A 24,576-nucleotide genomic window follows, 5' to 3' on the forward strand; every position below is an offset into this window, starting at 1 on the left:
CTGTATCTGTGAGTCTGTTTTGTTATACTCATTTGTTTGTTTTATTTTTTAGATTTGAAATATAAGTGAGAATACAGTATTTGTCTTTCTCTGTCTGACTTATTTCAGCAAACATAATACCATTTGCAACCACATGGATGGACCTGGAAGGTATTATGCCAAATATGTTTTTTAATAGCTCCAACTATAAATGAACAAAATTCTAATCAATAGTAAAATAGAAAAACAGATGGACATATTCAATGTGTGATATACAGCAACAAGAGGGAAAAAAAAAAACTATTGCTACTCACAACGTGGATGGATCTCCTAATCATCATGTTAAAAAAACTTAAACATAAAAAGAATACATGGTGATTGGCTCCATTTATATAGGTTCAAAAACAGACAAAAGTAATCTATGGTGTTAGAAGTAGTGATTGTCAGGGGACAATCTGGCAGCTTTAGTGGTTCTATATTTTATTTCTGGATCTGAATCTAGGTGTTAATTACACTGGTTTGTTCAGTAGAATATTGAGCAGTGCCTATATATATTATATATTTATACATAAATGTATAACATATGTAGTATAAATATTTATATATATTACATAGAAGTTCACTTAAGTGTAGATGAATCTTCCTGTTCATTAGCTGTTTCTTCAGCCTTGCCTTTCGGAAGTGATTCTGCGCTTTCTTAGCCGGAAAGCGGAGTCACAAGGCGTCAAAGCCTCCTGCATAGATTTAGCGGCCAAGGCCGCCCACGTTGAACGGCGCACAGCAGGCAGCCTCTCGACCCTCCGCTGCTCTCCCAGCCGCCTGCCTCCTGCGGTGTGTGCGGTCAGGAGGGGTCTCCTCGCGCCCCCAACTGCCCTGTAGTCAAGCGTACGGCCGTTATTCGGGCTGCCATCCAGGACGTCCAGCCATGTGGTGCCTTCTGTTTCTGCTTCTGGGGCTCATCGGGCTTCAGACAGACGATAGTAAGTACTAAAACCCTCTTCTGACCTTTAGGGAATGTCAGGTCTCCTTTCTGTTTCCCTCTGAGAGGCTGGATATCCCTTTAAAAGTGTTTTTTTGGTGGGAGTTCCAACTGTGTAAGCCCGAATCCACTCCCACATTGCCACCTTTCCCAATCAAAATCCACTTTGGTTGCGAGGGTCTTTCCCACTCTTCTTGGGACCGTAGTAAAGATGGGAGATGCCGTGGCTTGAGTAGATCCCTTAAGATTAGAGTTTCATATACTGCTCTGCATTTCTGATATCTGGATTCTGTAGTTGGAAGGTCCAAAGGACCTGACTTTATTTGTTCTGAGAGCACTTGGGCCTATTACCTCAGGGTTACCAGAACCTGCCCACAGGGCAATATTTCTAAAGTAGTATACCTGTTTCTCTTTAAAAGATTTGTAATTCTAGAAAGAAGTGGGTATTGAGGTGAGGGTATTTGAAAAGAGAGTAAAAATGAGGGATGGCATATAGAATATTATGGATTTAGATGAGGAAATAATGAAGGAAGCTATGAGGTGGTGAGTGTTGCCCCTGTAAAACATTTTGCACCTTGCAGATTCAGAAAGACTACGTGTGCAAATTACAGTTCCAGAGAAAATACAGTCAACGTCAAGTGGAGGAGTTGAAACATACGTAATTAAGCCCTAACATTTTTCACAAACTAAAAAGCATGTGACTATTTTGTTCCTAATAAGTAAACCTGGTGTTTTTCATCTCTGCACACTTTCTGAATTTTATATTTATACCCAATTTTTCTTAAATGGAAGAGCCCTTTTGAAAATGAACCAAGATTAACAATGTTTCATAGAAATATGGTGCAGTGATGCTTATTATCAAAGCCCCAAGGCCCATCTAAATCTAAATGGTTCTAAATCTCTTTCCCTCCTGAGCGTCTGAATAATACCTGACCTGATCCATTTACAGTCTCTTGTCACTCATTCACCATACAATATTTGGAGGATTTTTAGTAGTTGTTAAGTAAGCCTATGGCATCCCTATAGGGGATGGCAATCATTTGATTTAATGAAGTGTTGTATGAATAATTTTTATGTCTTGATTGAAAATATGTTCATCATTAAGAATTCTTTTTATGCCATCTTAGTGTATCTTGGTTCAGTTATTAGTTTTCTCCTTTTTATTCTTTGAATTAATTAGAAAGTTTCTTATCTGTTTTACTAATTTCTAGAATCATTTCTAAAGAAGTGAAGTATTTTTTTAAAACACCACACCTTAATTTTCTTTTTGATTGGTAGTAAATGTTTAGATAATTTGAATGCAAATATTTCCTTATCAGCTACCTAGTTGTCACACTAATACAGATATCACAGGCTTAAAATTTTCAATATATAATTTATAAGGGAATGAATATTTATGAAAACTTTAAATCATTTAAATAGAAAAAAAGAGGTGAGACATTTAACAGCATTTTAAGAGTATTTTGTTTTTTTAATGGAAAAATCTATGGAATTACTTGGTCATATTAGAAAATGTACACAGAATCTACTTAGAGGGAAATATCTTCAACCAGGTTTCACCAGATACTATGAGAGTAATTCTCATAAGAGAAGTAAAAAAAAAAATCATCTGTCCTCAACTGTCAAATTCATGAGGGAAAAATGTTGACTATTTTGTTAATGTCTCTAACTCCAGTGCCTAGAACAGTGCTGGCTACATAATAAAGGATTAATAGTATTTTTTGAACTGATAAGGCTATTGTACCTACCGACTTAACAAATGCAACAAACATAATATGAAAAGTGTATGTTTATAATTATTATAATTAATAAAGAATATGCCACAAGAGAATATTCAACTTAAAAAGACTAGGAGGTTTTAAAAATAACTGAATGGAACTTTTGTACATGAAAAATATAGTATGAGAGTAAAATCAAGAATTAACAATAGCCAGAGACAGCTGAAGAAACTAAACAGATGCAGCATATAAACAGCTCAAGGAAAAAGAGGAGAGAATTAGAGGCTTAAGTACAGAACAATTAGAATTCCTGGAAAAGAGAGAAAAAAATCTGGAAAAGAGGTTATATTAAACATAGATGAACTGAGATCAGGTATCACAACACAGAATAAATAAAAATTAGAGTACATTAACACTTTTCAGATTACAAGAGAAGAAAATAATTTAAATAATGTACTTCAGCAGTTAGAAATTGAAACTGGGACAAAGAATAACATAAAAGCTGGAATTGATGAAAAAGTATGAATATGTATACCTCAAAACAAAACAAATTGAATATACAATTGTAACTGTAACAAATAAAAGAATATAAAGCATATATACATCTTGATATAATAGGGAATTAAAATTTAAATAAAACTGTTAAAAATTTTGATTGATTAAATTTATCAGAAATTACATATATTTCAAATTGAATTTAAAAATATATACCACAAGAGAAACACCTAAATCACAAGGGAATAGAAAGGTCTAGCACAAAAATAAGAAAAATTATACAAAGCAAATAGTAAAGTTGGTATATGCAGCCATATTTTATCAGGCACAAGTTGTCTGTAAGGCAACAGAAATAAAAGTCTGAAAGATTTTAATAGAGATGAAAAAAGTGGACATAGTGATACATAGAGCAGAAATTTAACAAATGAATAATACAATGAATAAATGTGTCAACAAATTCAAAAAACCTTGAGGAGATAGGCAGTTTCATAGAAAAACAAACTCCTGGGATATAGGGAAAGATGAAAATGCCTAACACTTTAAAAAATTTGAACCTGAATATAAATGTCTCTTTCTCCCTCCTCAAAAATACAAAAACAACCATTAAAACTAAGTCAAAAGCTAAATTATTTTACAAATAAATACAACCAAACATTTAAGAAAGACATAATTAAAACTCATTAAAAACTCAGCCAGCAAAAAGAAAAAGAGTTAATACTGCTGAATACATAAAGGCAATATTACCCTGACACCAAAAACAAAGAAGGGTAATATAAGAAAGAAAATTTGGAACTAAGTTAATTCATGAGTATATGTGGCAAACATAAGAAATATGAGAAAATCTAATATTACAAAGTATTAAGAAATGACCAATGGCTTGTTTGTTTTTTTGTTATTGAGTTGTATGAGTTGTTTGTATATTTTGGAAATTAAGCCGTTGTTGGTCACATCATTTGCAAATATTTGCTCCCAGTTAGTTGGTTGTCTTTTGTTTTGTTTATGGTTTCTTCTGCAGTACAAAAGCTTATAAGTTTGATTAGGTCCCATTTGTTTATTTTTACTTTTATTTCTATTGCCTTGGGAGACTGACCTAAGAAAACATAGCTATGTTTTATGTCAGAGAACGTTTTACCTATGTTCTCTTCTAAATGTTTTATGGTGTCATGTCTTATATCTAAGTCTTTAAGACATTTTGAGTTTATTTTTGTGTATGGTGTGAGGGAGTGTTCTAACTTCATTGATTTACATGCAGCTGTCCAACTTTCCCATTACCACTTGCCAAAGAGACTATCTTTTATCCATTGTATATTCTTGCCTCCTTTATCGAAGATTAATTAACCATAGGTGTGTAGGTTTATTTCTGGGCTCTCTATTCTGTTCCATTGATCCATATGTCTTTTTTTATGCCAATACCATGCTGTTTTGATTACTGTAGCTTTGTAGTATTGTCTGAAGTCTGGGAAGTTTATGCCTCCTGCTTTGTTCTTTTTCTTCAGGATTACTTTGGCAATTCTGAGTCTTTTGTGATTCCATATAAATTATAGGGTTATTTGTTCTACTTCTGTGAAAAATGTCATGGGTAATTTGATAGGGGCCGCATTAAATCTGTAGATTACTTTGAGTGGTACGGTCATTTTAATAATATTGTTCTTCCAATCCAAGAGCATGGGATAGCTTTCCATTTCTTTAAATCATCTTTAATTTCCTTTATCAATGTTTTATAGTTCTCAGCATATAAGTTTTCACCTCCTTTGTTAGGTTTATTCTTGAGTACTTTTTTGGATCTGATTTTAAAAGGGTTTTTGTTTTTTTCTTAACATTCCCTTCCTGATATTTCATTGTCAGTGTAAAGAAATGCAAAAAATTTATGTGTGTTAATCTTGTATTCTGCTACCTTCCTGAATTTGTTTGTCAGTTCTAGTAGTTTTTGTGTAGAGTCTAAATATGGGCAGAAGACCAAAATAGACATTTCTCCAAAGAAGACACACAGATGGCCAACAGGCACATGAAAAGATGCTCGACATTGCTAATTATTAGAGAAATGCAAATCAAAACTGCAATGAGGTATCACCTTATTCCAGTCAAAATGGCCATCATTAAAAAGTCCACAAACAATAAATGCTGGAGAGGGTATGGGGAAAAGGGAACCTTTCTACACTGTTTGTGGGAATGTATATTGGGGCAGCCACTGTGGAAAACAGTATGGAAGTTCCTTAAACAACTAAAAACAGTGTTACCATATGATCCAGCAATTCCATTCCTGGGCATATATCTGGAAAAGACAAAAACTCTAATCGAAAAGATACCTGCACCCCGGTGTTCAGAGCAGCACTATTTACAATAGCCAAGACAAGGAAGCAACCTAAATGTGCATCAACAGATGAATGGATAAAGAAGATGCTGTTTATATATACAATGCAATACTACTCAGCCATAAAAAATAATGAAATAATGCCAACTGCAGCAACATGGATGGACCTAGAGGTTATCATACTAAATGACATAAGTCAGACAGACAAAGACAAATATCACATGATATCACTTATCTGTGGAATCTAAAAAATGATACAAATGAACTTATTTACAAAAGGGAACCAGACTCACAGACATAGAAACAAACTTATGGTTACCTAAGGGGAAAAGGGGGGTATAAATTAGGAGTTTGAGATTAGCAGATACAAACTACTGTATATAAAATAAACAAGAAGGTGTAGCACAGAGAATTACATTCAATATCTTATAATAACCCATAATAAAAGAGAATATGAAAAAGAATATACATAGGTATGTATAACTGAATCACTTTGTTGTACACCAGAAATTAACACAACATTCTAAATCAAATGTACTTCAATTAAACAAAAGAAAAAAAAAAAGAAAGAAATAGCCAATGGCAAAATACAATTTACATCTAAATTGTTAAGATGATTGAATCTTAGAATATCAATGAATTAACTGCGTTTTAGAATTATATGAGGAAATGAATATACATATAGCATTAGGAGCAGTAAAACTATTGTTCAAAGTTCAATACCATATATGATAAAATAACTTAGCAATAGAAGAATGTAACTTAACTTTGTTAATCCTATAAAATAAACCTCTTAATCCTATAAAATTTAAATAAACTTTAAACATTTTAAAACTTAAAATAAATTTTAAAGATATAATTTACACTACATAAAAATCAAAGTCTAAATAAATGTAACAAAGGAAAGCAAAACCTCCTCACTGAAGACAAAAAAACCAGATGAGAGGAGGTAAAGATCTATATAAATTGAGTAGATCCTATGCTCATGGATTGGAAGGCCCAATAATGGAAAGAGGTCAAGGCTCCTCAAACTGATCTATAAAGACTAAATTTTCCATTTGTAGACATTCTTTCTTAATAAAATCCATGTGTATTGCATCCAAATTTGGAACAAATTTTATAAAATCTACAAATATTAAACATTCTGTTTTGTTAATTCTTTGCTATACTATATAAATTTTCTATTCGGTAATTTAGTTATACTCTTCCATTTTAAGCATAAATTTTGCAATGGCTTCAATATTAAGCTAACACAATTATTGGATGCAAGTCAACAATATTTCAGGGTCTATCTTATTGCATAAGTGTTAAAATTAATAAGAAACTGTACCAATTATATTCTTCCATCTATCTTTAGCAAATATTTAAATATCTGATTCCATTGGAATAAATCAATATTAAATTATAAATTTTCCTCTTTTTTATTGTATTAGTGTGCTTTAGCATGTTATTATTGTTAATATAAAATGATAGTTTTTCTTTTTAACATTCTTCTCACTTTTCTTTGCTTTTTTAATATACTCCCCTGCTAGGTGTCCTACAACATTGTAATTGAAGGGAAAACGTACACTGTGAACCTAATGCAAAAGTAGGTGAACTACATTATTTTATTACCTGTCTTTGTTCTATTTATAATTATTGTTCATATTTATCCAGAAAGTAACTATTCTGCATTTGTAAATATTTCTAGTTGCTTACTATTTTTCTCCTATTTTATGCTTAAGAAAAACATTTTAAACCTATATAATAAACATCTAGGACCTGAATCCGTATGTATGCTCGCATCTTTTTCCTTCCCAGCAACATCAGGTTTCTATTTGACTATTTATGTGGTTTCATGGAGGATGAATTTTGATATTTTTCTATTTTTATCACGACATAAATACAACTTGTTTTTGAGTTCTCTTACATTCAACTATATTTGAAAGAGCATAGTGGATTTTTGAGTGGAAAGAACAGTGATTCTTTAAATTAGTTTACATATCAGAATGTATTAAGGACTTAGAATACAACTATCATTAGCCAAACTCAATCCCATGCCAGCTAAGGAAATTGGGAAAAAATAAGCACACCATATTTGGGAATAAAGAAAAATCAAAACAGTAATGGTCGTTTTTAAAATGGGTCCTTTATTAAAAGTTTTGGTCAATTTGTCTCTTTATTATAAATCTTGATAGCTTAAAGATAAGGTCTTTCCATCCTTTTCTTCATCAAGAATGTTCTGGCTTTTCTTACTACTTTTCATTTTCATATATTTTATAATAAACTCTTCCACAAAGATACATCCATAGATATTGATTGTGACTTCATTGAATCTACAGAGTACTTTTGGAGGAATTTTTCCTGTCATTCCCTTTCAATTTTTTATTCAGTCTGGATTTTTTTTACTGAGTCTGAAATTCTTTTAATGCAGTCCAAGTTATTATTTTCTTTGTAGCTATTATTCTTTTCATATTTAAAAAAAAATCATTGTCTTCATACAGTCATGAATCCAAGCTGCCATTTTTTTCTAATAGCTTTTATTGTTTTCACTTTCATGTTCAACTCTAGGGTTCATCCAGAATTGATGTTTGTGTGTTTCATGAGCATGGGGATCAAGATTCAAACATTTTATCGTATTAGCATCCAATGGATCCAACACATGCTATTGGAAAAAAAAATACTTTTCTCATTGCACTGTAATGAAATGTTTGTAATAAATCAAATGACTGTTTATGAGTGGGATATCTTTCTGGACTATTTTATTTTATTTGTTTACTCCTGAGCCCTATTTATCTGAACAGATATCACACTATATTAAATACTGTACTAGGTCTTGTTACCCAGCCTTGTTCAACAATTTTAAGATGTCCTTGTTTTTCTTGATCCTTTAATTTTCCATATAATGTCTGAAGTCACCTTTTTTTTGAACCTTTTATTTTATATTCTTTTTCTTTCATAGTCTCCATTTTAATGAATCTATTATTTTATATTATACCATTTTCCCTCAATTAAATTCTTTGTTATACAACTTTTTACTATTCTTTTAGTATTTTCTCTAGATTATCATATTAATCCCTGAATTATTAAATCTAATATACATTATTATTTTACCAGTTATCATACATTGTTAGATCTTCAAATCTTTTAATTTCACTTACCTTCTACCTTTTCATTATTTTTCCTGTATGCTTTTAAACCCCAATTAGATATGACTATTATTTTTTGTATAGTCAATATCCCTTTATAATTAAGCATAAATTTGCACATTCTGTTGCTCTTCATTTTTTCCTGCGTTTGTTTCTATCTGCAGTTAATTTCTATATGTCTCAGGAATTCTCTATATTTCTGTTGTAGATCTGCTTGTTTTTGATTAATTTGTATTCAATGTCAAATATTAACCTTACTCTTAAGAACTTTTTTGCTGGAATAAATTCTAGGATGACCTTTTAAAAATGACTTTTGTCCTTTAAAAGCATCATTCCGACGTCTTCTGGCTTTCCTCGTTTCTATTGACAACTTAAGCTATCAGTCTTATTGCTGTTCTTTGAAGGGAACATCTTCGTTTTCTTCTTGATACTTTGAAGGTTTTATTTTGGTTTTCATCAGTCTTTAAAACTATATTTAGGGGTGATTTTTCTTTGCTTTTATCATGCTCAAATAAAATAGGACTTACTGAGTCTATATCATCAATTTTGAAAAAACTTTGCTCTTATTTTCAGAGATTTTTAAGTTAATCTCCTTGGCTACTCTGTGCAACTTCAGAATTTAGCAGATGATTTTACAGGGAAAGAAGCTATGAATCTGATGCAACTTAAATATTCATATTTTTATTCCAGGACTGCACAGCCACCAAAAGTTCTGCTTGTTTCTAGGCTCCCCAATAATAGCTTTCTCCCTGGTCCAAGCATGGATATTTGACTTCTTTCTTTGCCAAAAAACAGTGCTTGTATATCACTAGCTAAGTCTCTTTATAGGACTTTCAACCCAGAATCTGTGTGTTCCCTGGAGCTCCACCCCACTGTGTATTATTTTCTTTTTTTGTTACAAGAATACAAAAAGTTTTGCTCTGTTTGTCAGCGGTTTGGCTCTTTGACCTTTTGCTTTCACAAATCCACACTGCCATAGCTGTCACAAATCTTTATACTATACTAATTGGAAAAATGAAAATGAGATACCTACACCCACCCTTTCTCTTTGTAAAGCCTTTTAAGCATATTCTTCCCATATTACAAACAATGTATTTTAATGTGAGATCTCCACCTGATCTGTTGAATTCATTTCATATTAGTTCAATACTTATTGACCATTTGCTATTTTCCAGATATTCTTCTAAGAGATTGAGATGCATTAGTAAACAAAATGGATATGAATTTTATATTGTTTATCAGATGAGACTAATAATGGTATGATAAATAGTGGATTAGGAAGAATGTTAGAAAGTGATAAATGCTTAAGCAAAAATATAGAACAAACTAAGAAGTGTCATTTGGAAATCCTATGCTTTAATAATTGAGAAAGTTGAAAATTTTTATAAACTTGTCAAGAGAAGCCTCAGTGAGATGTGGATATATAAGCAAAGACTTGAAGTAGATGAGACAATGAGCCATGTTGAAGAACATCCTAGAAAGGGGCAACAGCTAGTGCAAATACCCTGAGACAAAAGTTTGCCTGTTGTGTTTAAAAAACAGGAAGGAGGACAGTGTGACAGTAAGGTGAGTGAGGAGAGGTCTGAAGACTAGAATTTTTTGAGCAAAATTAAAACTAAATCCATGTACTCAAAGAATCTCTCCCTCATGCGCTCTCTCTCTCTCTCCTCTCCCTACCTATCTATAATAAGTTTAATAAAAGAAATAGCTTTTCATAATAAAATCTAGGAAACAAATTTTCCATTAAATACTTTTTATCTTTATTTTACAGAGTTTTCTTACCTCATAATTTTAGGGTTTATGGTTATAATGGCACAGGAAGTATGAAACCTCTTGAACAACAGTTTCAGGTATGATTTTTATTGTCTGTTTTACCTTTGTTATGTGAGTTTCTGTGACTGTTTTACTTAGGGTCCACATGTCTCTAGAGTATAACAGGCTGGAGTTTTGTTTTGGCATGAATGTAACCATTTCCTTTGATGATGTGTCTTGAATTAGCTTTGTGACACAGATGATTAACCAAACCACAAATGATAGTGATGCATTTAAGCTATTATTTCATGATGACGCACATGTATGTGTTTATGTACCTGTGGCAAGAGGGTTGAATATGGAGTGAAATACTTAAAATGAAAAAACATGACTTAAATCAGGAAAGCTAAATCTAGGAAGAAAAGGAAAATCCAAAGACTTGTCTGAAGTATGTTCAGGGACCAAATAAATATACATAAATTTCATGCACATTTAGGAATATATTAAATTTCAACTACTTGGAGCTTCATTTAACAAAGTTTTCCATTTGCTGTAAATATAATAAAGAAATGTGCATAGAATTTCAAGGAATACCCATGCCTGAAATGCTGTTTTGCTTTTTACATTTGCCCTGCCTTACCAATTCCTATATTTTTTTAATTTGCATTCCTGATTTCTATGTAGCAAATTAACAACTACTTTGAAATTAAAGCATTTTTATAGAGACTAAGCTCTTAACAGGAGAAATAATAGGTATGGTGAGTTCTTTAAATTTTGCCTAACAGAGTAGGCAAATACATGTGAATCATCTATGGAGTTCTCTATACAAATATAAAAATGATGCATACTGTCAAAAAGTTTTATGATATATACATACGTGCATATATACATAATATTATAGACATACTTATGTATACACACACAATATATGTGTGTGGGGGGCATTTTTTGTGTGTGAGTGTGGTGAAAAAGAGACGGAGAGAAACAGAGGTAAAACAATGAGACAACGAGATGCACAGGGCCGCAATATCCCACACCTGCATTTTAAGTAATTCTGCCATACCTAACACCTAACTCTACTTCCTACCTCCCAGGAGGTAATCATGAGAGACAGATGTATAATTCAAAAGAAAAAGCAAAGATGTTTTATTTATAACCTGGATGTAATAAGTTATTGAATGCTGGCCTCAAATGCCATGTTTGCCAAAGCTGCAAGCCTATCGTCAGTGTAGGAAAAAACAGGAAAGTTTATTAAATTAGGTTAGAAGCATATAAATCTATTTTTCATAAATTCCACAAATGATGTTCATCCCTAAAAGTTATGTTATCTTACTAACTAAAGATGTATCTACACGAAAACAAAGCAACCAGTTAGACACAGAAAGAGTTTGTTCCTAGTATCTGCAGTTTACTTTATGATCTCTCCAGGACAGATAGATACTCATAATGGTTAAAAAGTAAAATTACCAGATGGCATAACAATCCAAAATGTGTATGCACATAAAAATAGACTTCAAATTACAAGAGGCAGAAACTGACAGAAATGAAAAAAGAAATAGGTAAATTATTATTATTATTGAAGATTTAAACATTTCTCTCTCAATAATTGATAGATGAAGTGGGAAGAAACTCAGCAAATACGTTGATGCCTTGAGCAGAACTATCAACTTGATCTCATCAACGTTTGTAGGCGACCACACACAACAGCAACATTCTTACTGTTGCTGAGTTTATACACATTCTTTTTTGAGTGCTAATAGAAGAATGAACAAGATATAATAAAGGAAAATAGTGCAAAAATGACAATGATAACAATAAGAAAAAAACTGGAGAAAAATTATATAATAATAATAATAAACTTTTGATTCCTCCATCTCAAAATTTTATCCTATGCTGACCTAAAAATGATTTATTTATTAATTTCCAAGTTTTCCAATCAACTTATGTATAAGGTTGATATAATTTACTGGTGGTTCTGAAGAATTAAATACATTATCAATCTGGATAATACAAACCACATTTGGAAGGAAGTGGATGAAATGCAGTGGAAAGGAAGAGGTATTTTTCCTTGATTATATAAAGTATGATTTATACAGATGAACCTGTATATGGGACCACAGTGAAAAAGTACAAGTATGATAAGTCAGTGAAATATTTTAAAAATATAAGATACTGTTTTAGTCTATGTCTAAAGATACCATGCAGTAATTTACACATGGAAAGTTTAATGTAAAGAATTATTCATTGTAACAAGGATTAGAGTAAAACAATAAGAAGTAAAGAGAACTCTAAAGGTCATAGGAATATCAGATACAAGAAGCAGCCAGCAATCCCAGGACTGGGATAAAGAAGACAGTGTCCTTGCCCCAGATTTGAGATTGTTAAAAGTGGCACAACCATGGATCTTCAAATAGGACAAGTCACTGTGGTGCTGTACCAAGAGATCTTGCTGTAAAATTTCTCTTTAGAACCCTCTGGAAATCTGTCCTTTGGGTAGCCAGGAAAGCTGTTCATAAGATGTCTCACCAAAGTCACTTTGCTATGGAAGGAGAGCGGCCTAGATGATGGGAGGATACTACTGGCTGATGGGTGCTAGAGACCACCATGCACGGAAGGATCTGGGTACTAGAGAATCTCCAAGCACTGAGGGATCCTGGCTTTGCAAAAAGCTGTACGCTGTGCAGGAGCCTACCAAGCTAGCACACCGGAACCAAATGGCAAAGCTCTCTTCCCATGCTCTCCAGTACCCGTTACTAGCAAAGCTTCAGTGCCACCTGGCAAAGGAAAAAATAATTAAGAGGTTTATATTCATTTGCACAAAGCAGGCAAAAGGTTAATTTGAAGCTCAGTAGCAATACATCAATAATTGACAGAGCCTACAACTTTGACTACTTAGTTTTCTGTATGCACTCTTTTATACACATTTGAACTCTGTAAAAACAACAAAATCACCCTACATTTCTATTTAGCAAGATTCAGCCAACCTTCTCCCAAGTAAAGTATTCTCATTCTTCCCTCAAAATGATGAGACACACAATCACGAGTCACTGTGTCCATTGCTAGCTCTATTAAGTTCTCCACAAATTTAGTCACGGTCCAACTGAATACTATGTTAACATGAGGTTAAATTAACTTGTAAAGTTAACCTCCAACCACCTGCATGTAAACCAATAACAGGAAGAGGGAAAAAGAAGAAAATGGTTAGCACCTACAAATAAAGATACCTATGCCTATGACAAGATAAGAGAAAAATATTTAAAGCTACTATAGTCTTCATTTCTGTAATAAGTCATGATTGCTACGTATGACTTCTTTTTCCCACTACCTGCTCCCCATTTCCATTGCTCTCAACCAGAACCTAAGCTTGTTACGGATATTTACCTAGCAGAATAGCACAAATCTTCACTCCCAAAGGGTTTGCATCCTTAATCATATTTTATTTTGGTTACTATTATACTCAGGTGGGTTCAAGACACAGCACTTCTTTAAGCAACAAATTTCCCTATTGTGTTCAGAGTCAGTCACTCCAGCCACTGGGTTAGCCTGTTTGTGCAGTGGCAAAAAGGAGCTCGAAATATCCAGTTGCAAGTTTCATCTTCCAAATTAGTGGAATTTTTATTGTGTCCCCAGGTGAACAAATTCCCCACTGGGGGCTAGAAGCTAAAAGTTACTGGGACAGAAAGCAAAATGCTACAAAATGGTTATTAGATATAATGGTGGGAAGAGACACTCCCATTTCAACACCTTACTTCCTGGACCCATGTATTGTGGTTCTCAGAAAACCATGCCATATAATGGTCTTGATTCAAACATAACCCCAGCCTTTCAGAGTAATGTCTCCCAACTATTATGGTAAATGAGTACTCAGTAACCCGGTCTACCTTTCAATTAGGCCAGCTGCTTCCAGATGACAGAGTATATGGTAACACATGTACATAAACCAATTGCTGCCCTTAATTTGCTGAGAAACAAGTTTCTGTATCAGACACAACACTGTGCAGAAGCCATGGCAGTGGATAAGGCATTCTGTGAGTCCACAAGTTCTGGTGCTAGAAGAAGCACCATGGACAGGGAAGGTAGTTTTTGTTTTTCAGGGAATTTAATCCATTTACCTACATCATCTAATGTTGGCATATAATTATTCTTAGCATTCCCTTAATAATCCTTCTATAAGGATGGTAGTAATATCCCACTTTTATTTCTGATTTTAGTAATTTGATTCTTTTCTTTTCATAGTCAATCTAGCTAAATAAAGATTTGTCAATTTTGTTTATCTTTTTGCAGAGCCAGCTTCTGGTTTCATTGATTTGTTCTATTATCTGTTCTTATTAATTTCACTCTAATCTTTATTATTCCCTTTCTTCTGCTTAATCTAGGTTTAATATGTTCTTTTTCCTGTGTTATATGTGGTTGGATAGGATATTACTTTGAGATCGTTCTTCTTTATTAATACATGCTTTTATATATATAAATTTATCAACAGCACTACTTTAGCTGCATCCCATACATTTTAGTATGGTGTGTCTTCATTTTCATTTTCCTTAAATATCTTCTGGTTTCATATTTGATTTATTCTTTAATCCATGGTTATTTAGAGATATGATATTTAATTTCTACATCTGTGAGCTTCTCCAAATGTTTTCTGTTAATTATTTCTAAAAAAAATGCTTTATTATCAGAAAACATACTTTTATTACTTCTATACTTTTAAACTGAGGCTTTTTTAATGGATTAGCATATGGTCTATCCTGGAAAATATTTTGTGTACACGTTAAGAAGAATGCGTATCTTGCTCTTTGGTGGAGCATTTTACAGATGTCTGTTAGGTTTACTTAGTTTATGATCTTTTTTCAAGTCTTATATTCCCTTGCTGATCTTCTGCCTAGTTGTTCCACCGATTGTTGAAAGTGGCAGAGAAGAAGAAAAGAAGCCTTCAACTATAAGTGTTGAGTTCTCTATTTCTCCCTTAGTATCTACCTATTTTTTTATGCACTGTGGTGCTCTGATATTTGGTACCTATGTTTACAGTGTTATATCTTCCTGATGCATTAAACCTTTTATTAGTAGAAAATACTGCTCTTTATTTCTAGTAACATTTTTTTCTTTCAAAGTCTACTTTGTCTGATATAAATATAGTCAATCCAGTTTGCTCGTGGTTGCTATTTACATGATAATCTTTTTTCATTCCTTTAATTTGAGTCTGTCTGTGTCTTTGAACTTAAAGCATGTTGTCTTTCAACAGTTTATAGTAGTCTTTTCACATTGCCTGACAATCTGCCTTTTATTGGATTGTTTAATTCAATCACATTTAATGCTATCTTTGATATAGTTGTATTTGCATCTGCTTTTTACTTTTTGTTTTGTATGTGTCTCATGTGTTTTTGTTCCTCTTTTTTCTCATTTTAGTGTTTTTTTTTCCCTGTTAGGTGGATATATTCTACTGAAGAATTTAAATTTCCTTAATGATTTTTCAATATTTTTGAGTTATATTTTTAGTGATTTCCCTAGGGCTTACCTTACACATTTTAACTTACCAGATGCAGATTTAGATTTATATTACCTTAATTCCAGTGATATGTAGAAACATTGCTCCTATAAAACTCTACTTCCCTCACATTTATGGTATTATTGTTGTACATATTACATCTATTAATGTTACAAACCCAACAGTACATTGTTATAATTACTTTACTATCTGCAATCATTTCCTTAACCCAGTACCTCTTTGTTTCCACTCACCTCCTATATGCTGTTATTGGCAAAAATATTTCCTGGCCCCAATAATATGCCCTATTCATATTATTTTACTCAATTGATTTCTAAATCAGCTAAGAGAAAAAAGGGGGAAATACGCATTTATATTATGTTTTTAAATTACATAATAACCTGTATGAACTCTCTTTGGATGTTTATGTGGATTTGAATCACTCTCTGAGATCGCTTACTTTCAACCTGAAGAATTTCTTTAAGTGTTACTTGTAAGGCAGAGCAATTAACAACAAATTCTCAAAGTTTTCATTTATATGGAAATGTCTTTAGTTTGATTTTGTTTCTCATTTTTCTTACTGAATTTTTCATATTTTCTTGTATGGCTATTTATTTATTTTCTCTTAGGACTATTTGTCCTTATGTCCACTTTTGGGGGATTTAAATTGTCATTTACTTATGTTCATCAGTTTCACTAGGGATCAGATCTATAGAGTTCCTCATGATGTCATACCAAAAGTTAACTCTCCATATCTTTATTTTTGAAGAATAATTTTGCTTAATATATAATTCTAAGTGCCAGGGATTTTTTTCTCTCTCAGCATTTTTTTTGTTCATTGTGTCCTGCCTCCTTACATATATGTGTGTGTGTGTGTGTGTGTGTGTGTGTGTGTGTATGTAAAGAAGTACCATGATTTACATCATTACTCCTATGAATGTTATGTGTTACTTTTCTCTGGTTTATTTCAAGATGTTCTCTTCATTTTTGGTTTTCAGCAGTTTATTATATGATTGGTTCCTTAGGTCTTGTGGAAATAAATAAAAACCAAGCAAATGAGAATAAACAAAGGTTACTTATTCATAGCAAGGACATCATCCACTGTCACTTGCATTTTGGCAGATACTCAAAGGCAGGCAGAAGAGTGGGAAAGCTTTATAGTGGAAGGAAGGGAAGACCTCAGGTGTGCTCTGATTGAAGGTTGTTGGTGGGGGCTGCTGTAGAAGGGTTAACTATGTGATTGGAGTATTTATTTGGCTTTTCTCTGCTTGGTTCTAAGGTGGAAGCAGGGACAAAAATTAGGGAAGCTGAAAGTTTTTATTTTATTTTTTATATATTTATTTATTTTAAATTTTATTTTATTTATTTATTTATTTTTGGCTGTGTTGGGCCTTTGTTGCTGCGCATGGGCTTTCTCTAGTTGTGTCGAGCTGGGGTTACTCTTCGTTGCGGTGCACAGGCTTCTCATTGAGGTGGCTTCTCTTGTTGTGGAGCACGGGCTTCAGTAGTTGTGGCTTGCAGGCTGTAGAGCTGAGGCTCAGGAGTTGTGGCACATGGGCTTAGTTGCTCCACGGCATGTGGGATCTTCCCGGACTAGGGCTCGAACCTGTGTCCCCTGCATTGGCAGGCAGATTCTCAACCACTGCACCACCAGGGAAGAAGCAGCTGATACTTTTTAATCAAGTCCTTGTTATTGGGACTGATTGCTGTATAAGTTATTGGTTAGCTTCCTGGATTGTTACTGGAGATAGCAGCATGACTTCCTACAAAGTCAGCTATTTATTGTCAGTAAAGAGGTTGATTTCCTGCAGGTCAGAGTTTTATTTTTATATATGGTTTGGCCATTGCCTATTTGTTTATTCATTGTCTCAATCTGTAAATGTGGTTTCTCACTAAATTTGGCCATGAATTTTTCAAATACTTTTATACCTATTTTCTCTTTCCATTTTTCTGGACCTCCAATTAAACATATTTTAGATAACATTGTCCCACAGGTTGCTGCAGCCATATTCCATTTTTAAAGCTTGTTTTCTCTCAGGTTTCTTTCAGATTCAATGGTTTCTATAGATCTGTATTCTAGGGTTTTTGTTTTTTGCCATCTGCAGTGTCAGTAAAACATATCCAGTGTATTTCATTTTAAATGTATTTCTTTGTTCTAGAATTTAGAGTTGGCATTTTTGTAACATTTTATTTCTCTGCTGAATTTCCTAATTGCTTCCCTTATTATGCCCAGAATTTCCTTTATGATGTCCTTCATCATGTTTTTAATATCTGTTTTAAATCCATTTATTTACTAATTCCAAAATCCGGTGTTATTTTGAAGTCAGTTTCTTTCTGGTTTTACTTTTGACTATGGGCCACATTTTTCTTTTATTCATATATCTAATATTTTAAATCATATACTGGTGATATTCCATGATACATTGGAGAGCTTGTGATTCTTTTCTCTAAAGAGTTCTCAGGGTCAGTAAGATTGTGTGTTTTGTTGGAACATTTGCTACTTTGTGCTGCCCTGCCAAGGGGAGGCACTCAGGTGAAAACCAGTATAACACAAAACTCAGTAAATGCAGTTTTCCTCTTTCTATTGTTGATTCCCTTCTCTCACCTTTTCTTGCCTGCCTTTGTTGTTGGAGTTTAAAAAATAATTTTTCAGAGTCTACATTTGTCATTGATGAGAAGGCTAATCCAGTGCAAGCTACTCTGCCATTATACTAAAGTAATCTTGAAAAGAAAAAATTATCTTTTGGGTTTATTTACTTTTTACATCTACCTTGAAAAAATTAAGTCAGAAGAGTTTGAAGAAACAAGTTGTTGATGATTTTTACCTTGATCCTAATGATTGGGTTGTCATGTTTCATTTATAACAGAAAAAATCATGGAAGTTTACTTGTTCTTTGGGACACGTAGGGACAGTTTTGGAAAATTGAGCCAAATGTTCATCTAATGATGTTATAAATCCATTTTGGAAACAATTAGTGCTTGACACATACATACATATATATATGTGTGTGTGTGTGTGTGTGTGTGTGTGTTTTAAGTATTTGAGAATAGTGCATTTAACATAAATTATTCTAATAGAAATATATGTGTTTATTTTTCAGGACTTATGCTACTACCAAGGGTATATTGAAGGTTATCCAAATTCTATGGTGATCGTTAGCACATGTACTGGACTCAGGTTGTTATACATAATTTTATGGTTACAAAAAATGGAATTTTTAAGAAATAATTTTCAAATTTGAAAAATTATAATCAGAAGCTTTATTTTTATTTTTAAACTAATTTTATTGGAGTATAGTTGATTTACAATGTTCTGTTAGTTTCTGCTGTACAGCAAAGTGAATCAGTTATACATATACATATACCCACTCTTTTAGATTCTATTCCCATATATAGGTCATTACAGAGTATTGAGTAGAGTTCCCTGTGCTATATGGTAGGTTCTTATTAGTTATCTATTTTATATATAGTAGTGTGTATATGTCAATCCCAATCTTCCAATTCATCCCACCCCACCTTCCCCCCCTTGGTAACCATAAGTTTGTTTTCTACATCTGTGACTCTATTTATGTTTTGTAAATAGGTTCATTTGTACCATTTTTTTTAATATTCCATATATAAATGATATCATATGATATTTATCTTTCTCTGTCTGACTTACTTCACTCAGTATGACAATCTTTATGTCCATCGATTTTGCTAAAAATGGCATTATTTCATTCTGTATTTATGGCTGAGTAATGTTCCATTGTATATATGTACCGCATCTTCTTTATCCATTTCTCTGTTGATGGACATTTAGGTTGCTTCCATGTCCTGACTATTGTAAAAAAGTGCTGCAGTGAACTTTGGGGTACATGTATCTTTTCGAATTATGCTTTTCTGCAGATATATACCCAGGAGTAGGATTGCTGGATCATATAGTAGCCCTATTTTTAGTTTTTTAAGGAACCTCCATACTGTTGTCCATAGTGGCAGCACCAATTTACATTCACACCAACAGTGTAGGAGGGTTCCCTTTTCTCCACACACTCTCCAGTATTTATTGCTTGTAGATTTTTTTGATGATGGCCATTCTGACCAGTGTGAAGTGATACCCCATTGTAGTTTTGATTTGCATTTCTCTAATAATTGGTGATGTGAAGCATCTTTTCATGTGTCTCTTGGCCATCTGTATGTCTTCTTTGGAGGAATGTCTATTTAGATCTTCCACCCATTTTTTGATTGGGTTGTTTCATTTTTTTGATATTGAGCTGTATGAGCTGTTTGTATATTTTGGAGATTAATCCCTTGTCGGTCGTTTCATTTGCACATATTTTCTCCCATTCTGTGGATGGTCTTTTTGTTTTGTTGATGGTTTCCTTTGCTGTGTAAAAGCCTTTGAGTTTAATTAGGTCTCATTTGCTTATTTTTGTTTTTATTTTCATTACTCTAGGAGGTAGAGCAAAAAAAGATCTTGCTTCGATTTATGTCAGAGAGTGTTCTGCCTATGTTTTCCTCTAAGAGTTTTATAGTATCCAGTCTTACATTTAGGTCTTTAATCCATTTTGAGTTTATTTTTGTGTATGGTGTTAGGGAACATTCTAATTTCATTCTTTTACATGTAGCGGTCCAGTGTTCCCAGCACCACTTATTGACGAGACTGTCTTTTCTCCATTGTATATTCTTGCCTCCTTTGTCATAGATTAGGTGACCATAGGTGCGTAGGTTTATATCTGGACTTTCTAGCCTGTTTCATTGATCTATATTTGTGTTATTGTGCCAGTACCATACTGTCTTGATTACTGTAGCTTTGTAGTATTGTCTGGGGAACCTGATTCCTCTAGTCCATTTTTCTTTCTCAAGATTGATTTGGCTATTTGGGGTCTTTTGTGTTTTCATATAAATTGTGAAATTTTTTGTTCTAGTTCTGTGAAAAATGCCATTGGTAATTTGATAGGGATTGCATTGAATCTGTAGATTGCTTTGGGTAGTATAGTCATTTTCACAATATTGATTGTTCCAATCTAAGGACATGGTATATCTCTCCATCTGTTTGTGTCATCTTTGATTTCTTTCATCAGTATCTTATAGTTTTCTGAATGCAGGTCTTTTGCCTCCTTAAGTAGGTTAATTGCTAGGTACTTTATTATTTTTGATGTGATGGTAAATGGGATTGTTTCCTTAATTTCTCTTTCTGATCTTTCATTAGTAGTGTATAGGAATGCAACAGATTTCTGCACATTAATTTTGTATCCTGTGACTTTACCAAATTAATTGATGAGCCCTAGTAGTTTTCTGGTGGCATCTTTAGGATTTTCTATGTATAGGATCAGGATCATGTCTTCTGCAGACAGTTTAACTTCTTTTCCAATTTGTATTTCTTTTTCTTCTCTGATTGCCGTGGCTAGGACTTCCAAAACTATGTTGAGTGAAAGTGGAGAGAGTGGACATCCTTGGCCTGTTCCTGATCTTAGAGGAAATGCTTTCAGTTTTTCACTGTTGAGAATGATGTTTGCTGTAGGTTTGTCGTATATGGCCTTCATTATGTTGAGGTAGGTTCCCTCTATGCCCACTTTCTAGAGAGTTTTTATCATATATTGGTGTTTAATTTTGTCAAAAGCCTTTTCTGCATCTATTGAGATGATCATATTGTTTTTATTCAGTTTGTTAATATGGTGTATCACACTGATTGGTTTATGTATATTGAAGAATCCTTGCATCATTGGGATAAATCCCACTTGATCATGGTATATGATTCTTTTAATGTGTTGTTGGATTTGGTTAGCTAGTATTTTGTTGAGGATTTTTGCATCTATATTCATCAGTGATATTGACCTGTAATGTGTGTGTGTGTGTTTGTGATACCTTTGTCTGGTTTTGGTATCAGGGTGATGGTGGCCTCATAGAATGAGCTTCTGAGTGTTCCTTTCTCTGCAATTTTTTGGAATGGTTTGAGAAGGACATGTGTTAGCTCTTCTCTAAGTGTTTGATAGAATTCACCTGTGAAGCCATCTGGTCCTGGACTTTTGTTTGTTGGAAGTTTTTAAATCACTGTTTCAATTTCAGTACTTGTGATTGGTCTATTTATATTTTCTACTTCCTCCTGGTTCAGTCTTGGAGGGTTGTGTCTTTCTAAGAATTTGTCAATTTCTTCTAGGCTGTTCTTTTTATTGGCATATAATTGCTTGTAGTAGTCTCTTATGATCCTTTGTATTTCTATGGTGTCAGTTTCAACTTCTCCTTTTTATTTCTAGTTGTATTAATTTGAGTCCTCTCCCTTTTTTTTCTTCATGAGGCTGGCTAAAGGTTTATCAATTTTATTTATCTTCTCAAAGAACCAGCTTTTAGTTTCCTTGATCTTTGCTAAGTTATAAAGTGAGGCATGGCTTATAGTGGGAAATTGTCATTGGAAAAGCACAGCATGGAGACTTTTGTACTGTCTCCTACTCTTCCCCTGAATTACGATTTTTTAGTGTATGTGGAGACCACAGAGTACTAGTAGCTTGGTAAATACCAATAGCATTACTACTCTGTTCCACTCAGTAAATTTGTGGATACTCGGTAACTTTTTCTTACTTCACCACATAAGGCTAAGAATGAAAATAACCTGCATACTATTAAAAAACCCTGATTATGTCATTTTATTGACTTCGTGAAAAATGAACTGTTTTATTTATTCACTTACTTTTTGGAATTTTTAGGGGCTTACTACAATTTGAAAATGTAAGTTATGGAATTGAGCCCTTGGAGCCTTCAATTGGTTTTGAACATGTGATTTATCAAGTAAAACATAGGAATACAGGTGTTCCTTTATATGCTGAGAAGGATATTGAGTCAAGAGAAAAGCCCTATAAAATACAAAGTGTAGAGGTAAGTGATCAATTGAGTAAGCTATATAGTTATTACTAAGCAGCAATATAAAAAATGTATTTTTTTCTGATAAAAAATTATTAACATATGTATATGAGAGAGAGAAAGAGAGAGAGAGTGATACCAGAAACTTCATAACCTATTGTAAGTCTTAAAACTAGTCATTCAGTTTTCCAGAACACCAAGATGGCATTTTCTGCTGTTAGTGGCATTTTTCCCTGTGATCCAGACCTTTGTTGTCTGTAGATGCTCTCCTTTCTCCATATCCATTATATCAAAGTTTGGATATAATAAACATAAGTGACATTCACATAAATTCACATAAAAATTCACATAAAATGAAGATACTTATCTAGGATGCTGAGAAGAATCACTAGTGTCTTTTAAGGCAACTGCCTCAGGGTAGGCCATTACATTTTCCTTATATCCTTATCCAGGGACGGAGAGACTGCTTCTACTGGCAAAGGAGACTCATCAGAATTTAGTAGAAGTTTAGGGACTTCCCTGGTGGCACAGTAGTTAGGAATCTGCCTGCCAATGCAGGGGACATGGTTTCAATCCCTGGTCTGGGAAGATCCCACATGCCATGGAGCAACTAAGCCCATGTGCCACAACTACTGAGCCTGCGCTCTAGAGCTCACGAGCCACAACTACTGAGCCTGTGTGCCACAGCTACTGAAACCTGCATGCCTAGAGCCCGTGCTCCACAACAGGAGAAGCCACCACAATGAGAAGCCCGTGCATAACAACAAAGAGTAGCCCCCACTCGCCACAACTAGAGAAAGCCCACATGCAGCAACGAAGACCCAACACAGCCAAAATAGATAAATAAATATTTATTTATTTAAAAAAAGAATTTAGGGATTTAGTGACCCCAGCTTCATCAGAGTTTCTCATATACGCTCATTCCAATTTTTAGGATGTTATTTCTTCCAGTAGACACCCTGTGAGGGTGGAAATTCAATTTGTGTTGTAGTTCATCCATTCACAAAATGAGATTCTGGGTTTGGTTTTCAACAATCTCAGCTCTGCACCAACACGGCTAAGGGTATCTTTCAATAAAGACACTTCCCCAAGAAAACAGAACCAACAGAATATATGTGTGTGTGTGTGTGTGTGTGTGTGTGTGCATACACACACATATATATTTGATGTAAACACACACACACACACACACACAAAGAGAGGGAGAATGAAAGAATTTAGAGTAGACTGTAGACTAGCAGGCTGGAGACAAGGGAAGAGTTGTATTCAAGTCCAAAGGCAGTCAGCTGGAAGGATTCCTTCTTGCTTACAAGGTAGTCTTTGTTCTAATAAGGCCTTCAACTAATCAGATGAGCTCCACACATATTATGAAGGGTAATCTACTCCACTAAAAGTCCACCAATCTAAATGTTTATCTTATCCAAAATCATTTTCACAGAGACATCCAGAATAATTTCTGAACAAAAATCTGGGCATTGTGGCCCAGGCAAGTTCACAGAAAAAATTAACCATCACACCAGGTTTACAAAATTTATTTCATATTTCCTCCAAAAGTTTTATTCTTTAATCTCTTACATTTCAATATATGATCCAATTTAATTTAATTTTTGTATGGAGTGAAGGAGGGCTCTAAATTCATCATTTTTCGTATGCATATCTAGTTTTCCCAACACCATTTGTTGAAAAGACTCATGTTTGTTCCACTGAATCTTCATGACCCTTTTTTTCAAAGATCAGTTGACCATAGATGTTAGGGATTATTTCTGCACTTGCAATAATACTCCATTGATCTTATGTCTATCCTTATGCCAGAGCCACACTTTTTACTACTATACCTTTGGAATAAGTTTTGGAATTAGTAAGTGTACATCCTTCAGTAATGTTCTTTTTCA

General features: G+C 33.5%; 1 protein-coding gene across 3 annotated transcripts in view; it reads left to right on the forward strand.

The window, feature by feature from the left end:
• The first annotated feature begins 904 nt into the window (after positions 1–904).
• ADAM2 (ADAM metallopeptidase domain 2) overlaps positions 905–24,576 on the forward strand; it is an 80,761-nt gene continuing 57,089 nt past the window's right edge. For all 3 annotated transcript variants that reach the window (XM_060136317.1, XM_060136319.1, XM_060136318.1), the window contains exons 1-6: positions 905–959; positions 1,540–1,616; positions 7,015–7,070; positions 10,382–10,460; positions 18,949–19,025; positions 22,531–22,699. In XM_060136317.1, the coding sequence (XP_059992300.1) occupies positions 905–959; positions 1,540–1,616; positions 7,015–7,070; positions 10,382–10,460; positions 18,949–19,025; positions 22,531–22,699 (513 nt within the window). The remainder of the gene's footprint in view (positions 960–1,539; positions 1,617–7,014; positions 7,071–10,381; positions 10,461–18,948; positions 19,026–22,530; positions 22,700–24,576) is intronic.

Source organism: Lagenorhynchus albirostris, chromosome 21 (genome assembly GCF_949774975.1).
Source record: "Lagenorhynchus albirostris chromosome 21, mLagAlb1.1, whole genome shotgun sequence".
Classification (NCBI taxonomy): domain Eukaryota; kingdom Metazoa; phylum Chordata; class Mammalia; order Artiodactyla; family Delphinidae; genus Lagenorhynchus; species Lagenorhynchus albirostris.